General features: G+C 44.8%; 1 protein-coding gene across 2 annotated transcripts in view; it reads right to left on the bottom strand.

The window, feature by feature from the left end:
• Positions 1-11,969, bottom strand: part of NUP214 (nucleoporin 214) — an 89,090-nt gene extending 77,121 nt beyond the window's left edge. Inside the window, exons 1-9 of one of the 2 annotated variants that reach the window (XM_019971034.2) lie at positions 11,791-11,969; positions 9,244-9,439; positions 8,458-8,609; positions 6,905-7,103; positions 5,937-6,007; positions 5,350-5,413; positions 4,623-4,726; positions 2,878-2,984; positions 2,191-2,257 (exon numbers count right to left, since the gene is read on the bottom strand). In XM_019971034.2, coding sequence (XP_019826593.2) covers positions 2,191-2,257; positions 2,878-2,984; positions 4,623-4,726; positions 5,350-5,413; positions 5,937-6,007; positions 6,905-7,103; positions 8,458-8,609; positions 9,244-9,439; positions 11,791-11,835 — 1,005 coding nt within the window. In that variant the 5' untranslated portion in view covers positions 11,836-11,969. The remainder of the gene's footprint in view (positions 1-2,190; positions 2,258-2,877; positions 2,985-4,622; positions 4,727-5,349; positions 5,414-5,936; positions 6,008-6,904; positions 7,104-8,457; positions 8,610-9,243; positions 9,440-11,790) is intronic. The other variant, XM_019971033.2, reaches the window with a different exon arrangement.
• Positions 11,970-12,859: the final 890 nt, after the last annotated feature.

Here is a 12,859-nt window from a genome sequence, read left to right as displayed (position 1 = left end):
AAGAAGATACAGTGTTGGTTAGAGCTTTCTCCAGCACTGTTCAAACAGGAAAGGAGAAAAAGGGAACTCACTTGGTTTAGTATTGCATTCCCTGGGACTCTAAAATCTTGAAACAGTCTAAAAGCTATGAACCCCGCAGAAAGCAAGGGGCTCCTTTTCCAAATCTTTCTATCTGTTCCTGGTGTACAAAGCTCCTGTCTGGTGAATAAATATCACTATCACGAACATTCTCTGACGTGTCCTCCACATCCAAGTGGACTCCTGACACAGGGGGACCATCTAACAGCCGCATGGAGCCAGTCAGCAGCTGCGCTGAGGAATCTGGATGGGGACCAGGAGCGCCAGGTGACAATGACTGTGGCCGTGAGCACACAGCCCAGAAAGCTGCTGGATGCCCTGTGCTCACTCGACCACAGAGACAGAAGGTGACCTCAGCTCGTCTTCCTAATTCTCAGTGTATTTCCTCACACTGGTCAATCTTCCTGCCACTGGATTCCTTGAGAAGCCACCACATCTTTCCAATAAACTCCCCTTTGGCTCATGTTTGCTTGCGTGGGATCTGTTCCCTACAACAAATGACTCCTGGTTTTTAAAAATCATGGACATTTTGTCTAACTTTCAATGCTTTCAAAACTGGGCAGCATGAATTAAAGGAGGAATAATTTTCAACGAGAAAGAGAAAAACAAAAAAACTGTTCAGGAAAGAAAACAATCGTGATCCAAGCCTTAGGCATGAAGTGAACAGTCACGTTCACAATAACCTTAGTAAATGAAACGGGTTCCAACTTTGAAAAACAATCGGCAATACAACAATACACAAAACAAAGACTGCTTGCTAATCACTACAGGGCAAAATACACCAATTTCAGCTTTGGTTTTGTGGAATATGAGATGCAGGTGGTAACAGCTGGAAGGTGGGCGTGGAGCAGGTGTGCCAAAGGCAAGGGTGGGTACTGAGATGGTCCTCTCACAGCGTACGCGGTACAACCTTAAGAAGCGAAGGTAAAAAGGATCACTTAAAGTTCAAAGGTAACAAGCAGAAGAGACTAAAACAGTGCTCCAATCCTACTGAAAGGAAGGACGGGGAAGTCTAAAGGCCACATGTGAGCTAAATCCTCATTTGCATCATGGCCAATAATTTAAAGTTAACTATCGATAACCAGTGATGCAGTAGATTATTATTTCGGGATAAGGAGATAACCATTAAGAGAGAGAGACCACAAGTTAAAAACAGTCTCTTTTGGAGAACGGGACAGACCAGGACAGGATGGGAAGGGCTGATATTTCACGTATAAGCCCTTTTCCACTACCTGACTTTTCAACCATGAACATAAATTACTTTGATAAAAAGCAAAAATCGAAGAGTTTCTTAATGTGTGAATACACAGAATACTTGTGCTATCAGGAGACTGTTACTGAAGTTAACCCAAGAGCAGCGAGTCAAGAGTGCTGAACTCTGAGAGCTAAGCACTCATGGTGGGCTGCCTTGCCACTCAAGAGAAGGGTGGATAAATGTTGAATGGTTGAAGAGGCACAGGATGCACAGAACATTTTCAAACTCCAGGTAGACTTTTAAAGCGGGAAAGTTTTCGGCTGAGGAGCTGTGTCTCCTGTGTAGTCACTCTGCATAAGGGTAGTGTACCATGACAACCTCAGCCCACTCTGGCCTGCAAGGAGCACAAAGCGGAAGAAGATGTGGCTTGTCTACACAGATGCTTTTAGCTTTCTGGTGGTTTTCCAAACAAGGTATTTCTGAAGAGTCACAGTTTGGTCTGACTTGCATGTCTCTTCCATAGTCAAGGATGGGTTATAGTTCACTGAATAGAAGAGGCAGATTCAAGTAATAAGGAGAAAATAAAGACAGTTAAACAGAACAAAGCAGAAAAAGCCTCCTACACACCCAGGTACACTCCTATTGGAATACATTTGATTATGACCATGGTTATGAGGTATTCATGGAGGGTGCAGACAGAGGGCTTCAGATAACACTGAAGGAACTGTTGAATCTAACACCCAAGTCTGTCCAACACAATACCCGAGCCATTTGGCCAACAGCTTTTTTAAGCTGTGCTCTCATCCGGAAACTCAATAAAAGGGGTGTGACTTCAGCTAAATCTTAACCTCACATTTAAACCCTCCAAAATCTCTGAGAACAACATCACATAAAAGTGGCAAAAGAGAAACATTTACCTGGCTGCTCTGTCGCGCGAGGATGCTGACTTCTGTGGAAGCCGCAGATGCTGCCAGCACTAAATCCCTTCAAAGAATAAAACCGGAAGGCCATTAAATTCAAACGCAACAGCTGTACCTTGACTTGAGTCAGTGGTGACACCTACAAAGCTTCCCTCTAGATGTCAAGGAGAAAGGCGAGCGTTTCTACCTCGTTGAAGGTAAGATTTTGGACATAAAGCTTTACTTTTTAGTCCATAGGTCAGAGCCCTGGAGACTCAGCCAACTGTCTCCTTACTTAAGACAAAGGGGAGACACTACAGAATCAATTCAGAGCCCAGCAAATATACCACCCTGAGGAGAGAATAACCTAACTGAAGGAAGAGAAGCTTTGTTTCAAGAAATCCAGCTTTCAAAGGGACACTTCAGCTCAGAGGGAAACTTTTAATATGTTCCTTAAATATCTGTATTTTCTTAAGTCATCAGTGGACTTATTGAGAAAATGGGATTTTTAAGTTTAGTGTGTATTCGCGCTATGTAATTCAAGACTGGGGAAACAGATGTAGTAGTCAGAAAGGCATTATCCAACATGAGCTGAATATATGTTTAGGGCATCTCCAACCTCTATTCTCCTCTCTCACAGAGAGGAGACAAAGCAGAACAAGCAGGACAAAATGGCTCAGGTGTGCCCCCTCGCCCACAGCTCACCACTCTTCAATGTAGCTGAGGTAGTAACGATGCTGCCTCTCCGTACAGCTGCCGTAACAGGGCTCCATGAAGTTCATAAACACCTCAGGGTGCTTTTCCTCTTTTTTCTACATTGAACAGAATGAGAAAAAAAAAAAATCTCATGGGTGATTTTTCTTTAATCCTACAAAGTTAAGAATCTCAAAAGATAAAATCCTTTAAGTTTTATGAGAAAATATACTGAAAAAAAAAAAAAGAAAATACACTCAAAATACATAGACACACTATAAAGACAATACAAAGAACAGAAACATTGGCCATGGACCAAACTGAATTCAAGCCTGTCTGTCACTTCAGCATGGATAGATTACTCAACTTCTCTGATAATGCTTTCTCCTATGTATGATGGACCTACACCTAAAGGAAATCAATCCTGAATACTCACTGGAGGGACTGATGCTGAAGTTGAAGCACCAATACTCTGGCCACCTGATGCAAAGAGCCAACTCACTAGAAAAGACCCTCATGCTGGGAAAGATCAGAGGCAGGAGGAGAAGGGGACAACAGAGGGTTAGATGGTTGGATGGCATCACCGACCCAACGGACATGAGTCTGAGCAAGCTCCAGGAGATGGTGAAGGACAGGGAAGACTGGCGTGCTGCAGTCCAAGCAGTCGCAGAGAGTTGGACACGACTCAGCGACTGAACAGCAACAACAAATGATGAACCTAAAAAAATCTACATCAAAGGCTGTTTTAAGTGAGATATGAAAGGATACATAGAAAGTTTCTAATCCAGTGCATGGAACATAAACGGTACTCAGCAAATGCTAGTGTTAGTATTATCCCTGGGAATAGAAAATCTTAATCTTGAAATACGTTACGTTAAGTCACTTCACTTGTGTCTGACTCTGTGTGACCCCATAGACGGTAGCCTACCAGGCTCCCCCGTCCCTGGGATTCTCCAGGCAAGAACACTGGAGTGGGTTGCGATTTCCTTCTGCAATGCATGAAAGTGAAAAGTGAAAGTGAAGTCGCTCAGTCGTGTCCGACTCTTAGCGACCCCATGGACTGTAGCCCACCAGGCTCCCCCGTCCCTGGAATTCTCCAGGCAAGAACACTGGAGTGGGTTGCGATTTCCTTCTGCAATGCATGAAAGTGAAAAGTGAAAGTGAAGTCGCTCAGTCGTGTCCGACTCTTAGCGACCCCATGGACTGTAGCCTACCGGGCTCCTCCGTCCATGGGATTTTCCAGGCAAGAGTACTGGAGTGGGGTGCCACTGCCTTCTCTGAATCTTGAAATAAGGCACCTTAACAAACTTATTTTTAAAATTTGATATTGTCAGGAACCCAAAAGAGTTAATAAAAACGAGGCACTTTTTTCTCATATCCAATTGGCAAAGATTAAAAATGGTCCCACTGCATATTGACACACTTTGTTGTTCAGTCGCTGAAAAAGTGAATGAATTTTGAAAATCAAGGTATTTTCTTGCTTTTCTAAAATGACTTCATCAGATTAACACCTATCACAACTCACAGTTTACAGCTTAAAGTTTGAGGATTTTTTCACCATGTGACTCAACAACAGAACGTGTTCTAAGTGGACACCACCATTTTGGTCCTCAGGCCCCTAGTGCAGCATTAAAAAAATCTCACACCTCAAGTGGTACCACTGCCAGTAAGGAAAGGAGAGAGACGCCTAAAGCCTCTAACTTTATTAGAAGACTTCTATAATTCTCAAATAATCAAGACACCCCTTTCACACGTACCGGGAGCAGAGCCATCACTACATCTGGAGCCGTTTCCAAGGTCCCATCCGCCGCGGCATACACTATCGTGAATTCGTATGTGCCGATCCACAGAACGTCCAGAACTGAAAGACACACATCCTAATAAACCACCTTTGTGCTTGGGATGACCCCTGTACATTATAAAACTATCAGCTCATAGATAAATATCCAACTACTTTAGCTTTTAAAAAGGTCCAGACTTCACTAAATATAATTCACAAAGATTCAAAAAGCCCAAATTCATTCCAGAGGGGTATTTTACCCCCAGCAGATGATAATCAAAGCAAATAATGAAGAATTCTAATTAAAAAAAAAAAGTCAGGATCCATTTAACGTCATTTACCACGTGACACAGGTACCTACTAGAGAATTACCGTTACGGTGACTTAATCGTGTGTGTACGCTGTGCTCAGTCACGTAGCCATGTTCAACTCTTTGCCACCCGTGGACTGTAGACCACCAGGCTTCTCTGTCCAGGGGATTTCCCAGGCAAGAAGACTGGAGTGGGTTGCCATTTCCTTCTCCAGGGGATCGTCCTGTCCCAGGGATCGAGACCTAATTAGCTAACTGAAACAATGACAGTTTTCACACAGGACACCAGCACTTTCCTGAGCCGGTATGCAGGCACCTCACACGGTCTAACATTTCTGCACTACAGACAGTGCCTCATTAGACGTCAGCCTAGTAAGAAAGGCAGATGTGTTACCTCTGACGGGATGGTCTGCCTCATAAAATGGAGGACAAGGAATGACTTTTTTTTCTTGCAAAGTCTGAAAGAGATTTGAAAAAAACAGTGTCAAACAAAGCAATCCCCAGACCGCAAAGCCAACAACTGTATTATCATTTTACAGGCCAATGCCCTAAAAGAACATGTACCAAATTTCATGTAACAACTTTTTGTAATGGTAAAGAAGAAACAGAACCTGAACCTCAAACCTATTCCGCCACGTTCACCACCCTGTACCCTGCAGAGAACAGGAGGAACACACGACAGCATGGGCCTCGGCACTGCCCGCGAGCCTCTCCTTCTCAACCAGGTCTGATCAGACATACACAGATTCTCTGCCAATTTATACTGAAGAGTATTCATGAATATTATCTCTGGAAGACCACAGGAAAAGGATGACAGAGTGGACACGCGACAACTCTTTCCTGCATTCTCTTGGGTACAGACAGATTTTTTGCAATGAACATAAACTATATTTTAATAGGAAAAAACAGCAAAAATACTACCAAACCAACCCCAAAACAGTTACTTGATAAAAACGCTCTGAAGCCCAAGGCAAGACTTACAGGAAGATACTGGACCACAGTTCCATTCTGCTTTCCCACAGCCAGCTGCTTTCCTTTGGGGCTCCAGCACACTGGACAGAGAAGAAAATACTACCAATTAAAAACTGAAGAAAATGGAGCAAACCATGAGATATGTACCAAAACAGCCATGTAATCACCACTTCAGGCTTCCCTGGTGGCTTAGCGTAAAAGATCCACCTGCCAATGCAGGGGGTGCAGGTTTGATTCCTGGCTCAGGAAGATCTCTTGGAGAAGGAAATGGCAACCTACTCCAGTATTTTTGCCTGGGAAATCCCATGGATAGAAGAGCCTGGCGTGCTGCAGTCCATGGGGTTGCAAAAGGGTCCGACATGACTTAGCGACTAAATGACAACAATTACCACTTTGTGTTCCTCTTTCTGTCAGTCCATGGAAGACTGTGGGGTCATCCTTACTTGGCAAAGTAAAAAAAGAAACATCATGTCGATGACACAGTTGAATTGTGATTTGTTACTGGGCCACTGAATCAGTTGCTAAAAAGGCTTTTTCAATGGAATATTGCCCAGAAAGCTGTAAAGTGCAGAAAACTCCAGTTTTTAGATAAATCGAGGAGGGTAGAAAAGGTTTTCAAATATCAAGAAATCTTTCTCTTGCTTCTATTGGATATTTTCTAATGTTTTCCCCCTAAGGTATAAATGACTGTTTCAGAGTCTGATCTTTTAGGTCAAAATAATTATTTCAACAACACAGTTCTAAACCAAACATTTCTATACCCAAACATTTCACCAGAAAGCCCAGGCACACTGAAGGTGAATCATGTGTGCTGTGTGGCTTCAAGGACAGTAACTACAGAAATAAAATACACTCTCTCCACTTCTACCAAAAAAACAAGTATGACAAAGAGCCCCATTTGCTTTTTTCCTCAGAGATTAATTTTTAAATAGATGACCATTACCATATGTTACAGAGTAAAAGACGTCATTACTCACCAGACGTTACTCCTACTGTGGAAGGAAGGGTCGCACACACTTTCACTGTCTCTGTGACTTGTAGGACTGCAATGCTGCCATCGGCCAGACAAACTGCCACCATGGAGGAGACCGCAGGGTTCCACTTCATGTCAATCACCAAGCCTCCCGCATCTTTCAAGAGCTTATGATACGCAAACGGACGTTTCTGCTGTTTAGCCTTTTAAAACAAATGCCCAGAGGCAAAAATAAACAGATAAATACAGAGACATTCAATGGTCCAAGGAAATTATTGAATATGCAAGTTTTTTCAAATTACAGTTTTCCCCATGACCATGAAAAAAAACTGTAGCTCTACACAACAGTCTATTTGTTACAGACAATTTTAACATAATTTTGAAAATGGCCATCAATTATTGTAGCATACTCAGAGGGACTCTCAACAGGGAATATGCAAATGCAAAATAATGGATAAAGAACATAAACAAAATAAAAACTGAGACTCTGCTTCTTAATAGTGTTGGGTCCTTGAATTTTAGAGAGTGCTCATCTTAAAATACTGAGCTTATTTTAATTGGTATGCAGAAGCCCCAGCAGGCTTCAAAATTCCAAAATAGCCTCAGTGAACGATCTGCTGTCGAAGGCTAACGAAAGATTAATGATATAAAAGGTGCTTCGATATGTATGGTTGAGTCCCTTCACCGTTCAGCTGAAACTATCACAACATTGCTAATCAGCTATATCCCAAACAAAATTAAATGTTTAATAAAACAAGAAAGAAAGAGAGACCACCTGAGGCCACATTAAAGGCGTGCAGGCCCCGCACACACGCTAATCTTCTATCAGCAACCCCGCCGTTGAGCCATTGCTGCGAAACTCCTCGCCAAAGCCTTTGGAGCTGAGGCATGGTGTTTCAGGGGCACGAGCCTGCTGCATCCCCCTTTCCCCAGGAGAGGAATAAAGAAATTCCTTTCTACTTAAAAAAAAAAAAGTGCCTCAAACAAACAAAACCCCCCAAGTACTGCTGTACTCTTGGATGGTTACTTAACTCTTTGGGCCTGTTTCTCTATCTCTGAGATGAAGACCATGATACCGAGTGTATAAGGCTAGTATAGAGCCAAGAGGGGCAGGCGTGAATGAAAACACGGCACGCAAAGCACTAGCACAGGGCCTGGCATGCGGTCAATACAAACACTCAGTCTTACTACTACCATTACTAAACAGCCTGGGATGGAAGAACACTGCAGGGGGAGGCCAGAGACCCAGCATGCAGGAACTTCTGACACTGTCTACTAACTCTGTGGCCTCAGGCGAGTCACTTAAGAGTCCCTGAGCTCTGGCTGTCTCAAGTGTAAATGAGAAATGATAGCACCCTGGGGCAGATGGTGTTACAAAATAATTTCTTGAAGTCCCTATTATCGCAAAGATCTTGATTTATGATTCTATAATTAAGGACCTCTTAAAAACCCGAATTCAAATCTAGAAAAAGAATTCAAAGGTCAACCAGGAACTTCTAGGTTATGATTCAATACCAGGCACTCTTCTTAAGTCCCTAGAATCTGCCGGCAGCTTACCTCATTTGAGAATGTGCGAACATCAAAAAAAGCAATAATGGAACCATATTCACTGGACATCATGCACACGGACAGTGTGAGGTTATCGCAGCTCAGGGCCAGGTGATGTATCGGGAATTTCATAGGAACCAGCAAGCTTTGAACTTTATCGACTGAAAACAAAAAAACAGAGAGCAGAAAATGGAATGTTTGAAGCATAAGCCACAAACTCTATTCAGGTCTATGTGAAACCATTCTTGCATCTACATAAACGTACACACCCTGATACCACGTTGTGCAGAAGCACTGCAGCTTCCTTACAGATGGCTAATGCTGCACTGAGTATCGTAGGGACTCTCCCTCATACGGCCTGGGGAAACCAACTGTGACCACAGCCCTGGTTCAATCTAGTCCTGTACCATATTTCTGCAACAATGCTCCAAACAGTACACGTTCCCATGTGTTTGGATGATGCTGTCATGACAACTAAAAGGCCATGCAGCAAAATTCTTCTCCTAGAGAGCCAGAACCCAAGTTGAACTGAACAACAAAAAAAATGTGTGGCACAAAGGTAAGCCGTTCTTCCCTCTGAGTTCAGAGGAACAAGTCATCAGAAGAGAAATACAAAGGACCAGAGAGAACACCCAGGAAGGCTTCCAGCAGCCCATCTAGCACTTCCTCTTCTTGGAGGTCAACCTCAGGACTAAGAGTAGTTTTACTTTTACTATGTAAAACTTGAGAAGCAAATGACATTAGCACTTCACTATGCTCCTCTCTCTATCATGCAACGTAAACCAAGTAACTTACCTATCTTATTAGGATCATCTCCAGGTTTATTCTGAATAAGAAGATTTTTAGTAGAAAAAACGTGCAATCCACTGGCTCCACCAGCAAAGACCAGGCCGTATTTGTTGGACACAGAAAGCAGACTTGAGCGTTCCTTGGGCAACTCCTCAGGAGAATCAAAGATTCTCACTTTCTTCAGTGCTCTAAACTGAAAATCCTATGGTGCAGGGTCAAAACAAGATCAATTCAGGGAAAACAGGACATTAGCTTATCTGTCATATTCTGGTACACCAAAATATATATTACCCTGAGAGTAAAGACTGTGTGGCCGGTTTGACCCCTGGGTGGGGCAGATCCCCTGGAGGAGGCAATGCCAACTCACTCCAATATTCTTGCCTAGAAGATTCTATGGAAAGAGGAGCCTGGTGGGCTACAGTCCATGGACTTGCAAAAGTTGGATGCGACTGAGCATGCACAGGTTAAGTTGTACTATACATATTTTTTCCCCTTCAACTCTAAACCTATCTTTAAATCAAGGTTTTAGTGAAAAGAATGTAAGTCTCCTTTTGCTTACACTCTAAAAGACATAAAAACCAAAGACAGCCTTTCTCAGCCTTCATTTGTGTACCTTTACAGTGTTTCCTATGGCTTCCTTTGTGGCTCAGGTGGGAAAGAATCTACCTGCAATGCGGGAGACCTGGGTTGGGAAGATCCCCTGGAGAAGGGACAGGCTACCCACTCCAGTATTCTGGCCTGGAGAATTCCATGGACTGTATAGTCCATAGGGTCGCAAAGAGGCGGACACGACCGAGCACCTTTCACTCACTACACTACATGGTGTTTTCTACAGGATCCCCACATACTAATTTACTTGGATGTGAGGTTTAAACATATTTGGTAAAAGTAACTGAAATAATCTTCTTAATTACAACTGCATGTGGTGATGAGAAATCCACACGGCTTTCCAGGTGAGACCATAGTTCAGTTCAGTCACTCACTTTGACTCTTTGCGACCCTATGGACTGCAGCATGCCAGGCTTCTCTGTCCATCACCAACTCCTGGAGCTTGCTCAAACTCGTCCATTGAGTCAGTGATGCCACCCAACCATCTCATCCTCTGTAGCCCCCTTTTCCTCCTGCCCTCAGTCTTTCCCTGCATCAGGGTCTTTTCCAACGAGTCAGTCGCATCAGGTGGCCAAAGAATTGGAGCTTCAACTTTAGCATCAGTTCTTCCAATAAATGTTCAGGACTGATTTCCTTTAGGATGGACTGGTTTGATCTCCTTGCTGTCCAAGGGACTCTTAAGAGTCTTCTCCAGCACCATAAAGTTTTCAGTTTTTTGTTAATTCTCATCCTGATAACCTCTGGGTCTTGGTAATCAGAAACTCAATGTGAGACCACCATTTTCTGAGTCTGTGGTTCTAAAACCTTTTTATCCTTCTGCCCCAACCTACATGAGGAACAGGGCACACTCTCACTGGGTTGGTCACCCTTGGCAGAGATTCTCAAGAAGAGACTTCTACTCTTAACATGGTATGGATTACTACTTCCTAATGCATTTCAGTGAGTTGTTGTCCAAATGCCTAAAATCTTCCCATGACTTATTAATATTTCCTTTCTATGGACATGAGTGTGAGCAAGCTCTGGGAGTTGGTGATGGACAGGGAAGCCTGGCAGTGCCGCAGTCCATGGGATCGAAGAGTTGGACATGCCCGAGCGACTGAACTGAGCTGAGATTGGGATCATCTGATCCTCTCAAGTTTCCTGACTTCAGGAGGGTTTCCAGTACCAAAAACGGACCTCCAATTCTAGTTAATTAAAGGACTTGTGGGCTTCCCTGGTGGCTCAGACAGTAAAGAATCCGCCTGCAAGGCGGCAGACATGGGTTTAATTTCTGAGTCAGGAAGATCCCCTGGAGGAGAGGTTGGCAACCCACTCCAGTATTCTTGCCTGAGAATCCCATGGACGGAGGAATCCAGGGGGGCTACAGCCCATGGGGTCCCAAGGAGTCGGGAACGACTAAACACAACAAAAACAAAAGCGCCTGTAGGATAAAGGATGATCCCTGCTCTGCGTTAAGCAAGCCTGGGTTACAGGCTTGAACTAGTTCAGCGACAGAGGAGAGAATCTTTAAAACTGCTCACAACAACCTAGATTTCAGTCCGCCCGTCAAAGGCGGCTTTGGGTAAGTTACTTTCCGAGCCTCTATTTGCTCTTCTACATTAACAAGTACTTCCTAGGGTCGCTGTGATAGTTACCAGTGCCTGGCATGCAAGCAAACGCTCAATAAACAACAGTTATTCCCATACTCCGACGACCACATTAAAGTAACTACGATAACTCAGGAAGCTCGCGCAAGACCAACAGGGGACGCGGAAAGTACATTCCGTGGGGCTTTCACGCCCGCTGCACGGCAGAGCGCTCCAGGAAGCGGTAACAAGAACTTGCATCGCCTCACACCGTTCAGCCAGGAGGCGGGGCAGCGGGCACCCGCGCTTCCCGGGTCAGGGAGGCGCCAAGGCAATACCAGGATTAAGGAAGGGTGGGAGGCCCTGGCCAACACCTGACCTTCATCTCCCGCTCAGGGATCACGGCATCCATTTCGTCTCCCATCGCGCGGCCCTCAGTTGGTGAAAGGAGCCACCACCACCGCCGCCCGCGGCCTGGCCCACGCAGCCCAGGTCTTTCCGAGGCCAACTTCCTCCCCTCAGAGCTTGCGACGAGCTGCACAACTCGCACTTCCGGCGCGCTTTTGGTGACGGCACACATTTCGATCCGCGGCGTGGCTGAGGAAAGCTGAGGGGACCTTCTGAAGTCGCGCGGCCGCCTCCTAGCAGCCGTCTCCCATTGGTCGGCTCGGAAGAGTAGGAGGCGTGGCCTGGCAGTCACTGCGCCTGCGCCCGGCTGCTCCCCGGCCGCCGCTGTCGTCTGCAGGTGGTTTGGGTTCGCCTCGTGTGGGTTTCCTTTAGTCTGTAGTGCAAGCGCGAGATATCCACGCTCGTTTCGTTGAGGCTTCACAGTAATCTTTGGATGTAGGTGGTTATTAATAGTTTCGATTTCAAAGGTGTTAGGAACTTGACAAATATTTCCAAGGGGCAGCTTCTGAGAAAGGCTTTGGACGGGGTGTGGAAGGAAAAGGTGTTCAGAAAGTTGATGGGACGGGGCCTCGCCCCTGGTGTTTCTGAAGGCTGAAAGGGGAGATTAAAGGACCCCAGCGATCAGCTTTGTTTACTTTTTTCAAGGTAGTCATTTCTGGAGCAAGAGCCCGTGAAAGTGAAAGTCTCTCAATCGTGTCCGACTCTTTGCGACCCCATGGACTATACAGTCCATGGAATTCTCCAGGCCAGAATACTGCAGTGGGTAGCCTTTCCCTTCTCCAGGGAATCTTCCCAACCCAGGGATTGAACCCAGGTCTTCCGCATTGCAGGCGGTCTCTTTACCAACTGAGCCATGTGTAATTGAATCTTCAAGACGTCCTAGTCACCTAGGGATTATCGTTGCCATTTAACTGATGAGGCAACTAGAAGCACAGAAAAGTCAAGAAGATTCCCCGGTTCCCCTCAGTCAAAAAGTGGTGAAGGCCTGATTAGAATTCAGCATGTCTGGATATGCTGATTGCCAACTATTACACAGTCCA

The sequence above is a fragment of the Bos indicus genome, chromosome 11, assembly GCF_029378745.1.
Source record: "Bos indicus isolate NIAB-ARS_2022 breed Sahiwal x Tharparkar chromosome 11, NIAB-ARS_B.indTharparkar_mat_pri_1.0, whole genome shotgun sequence".
Taxonomy (NCBI): domain Eukaryota; kingdom Metazoa; phylum Chordata; class Mammalia; order Artiodactyla; family Bovidae; genus Bos; species Bos indicus.
The sequence above is the reverse complement of the archived record's forward strand: the minus strand, read 5'-3'. Positions and strand labels throughout refer to the sequence as shown.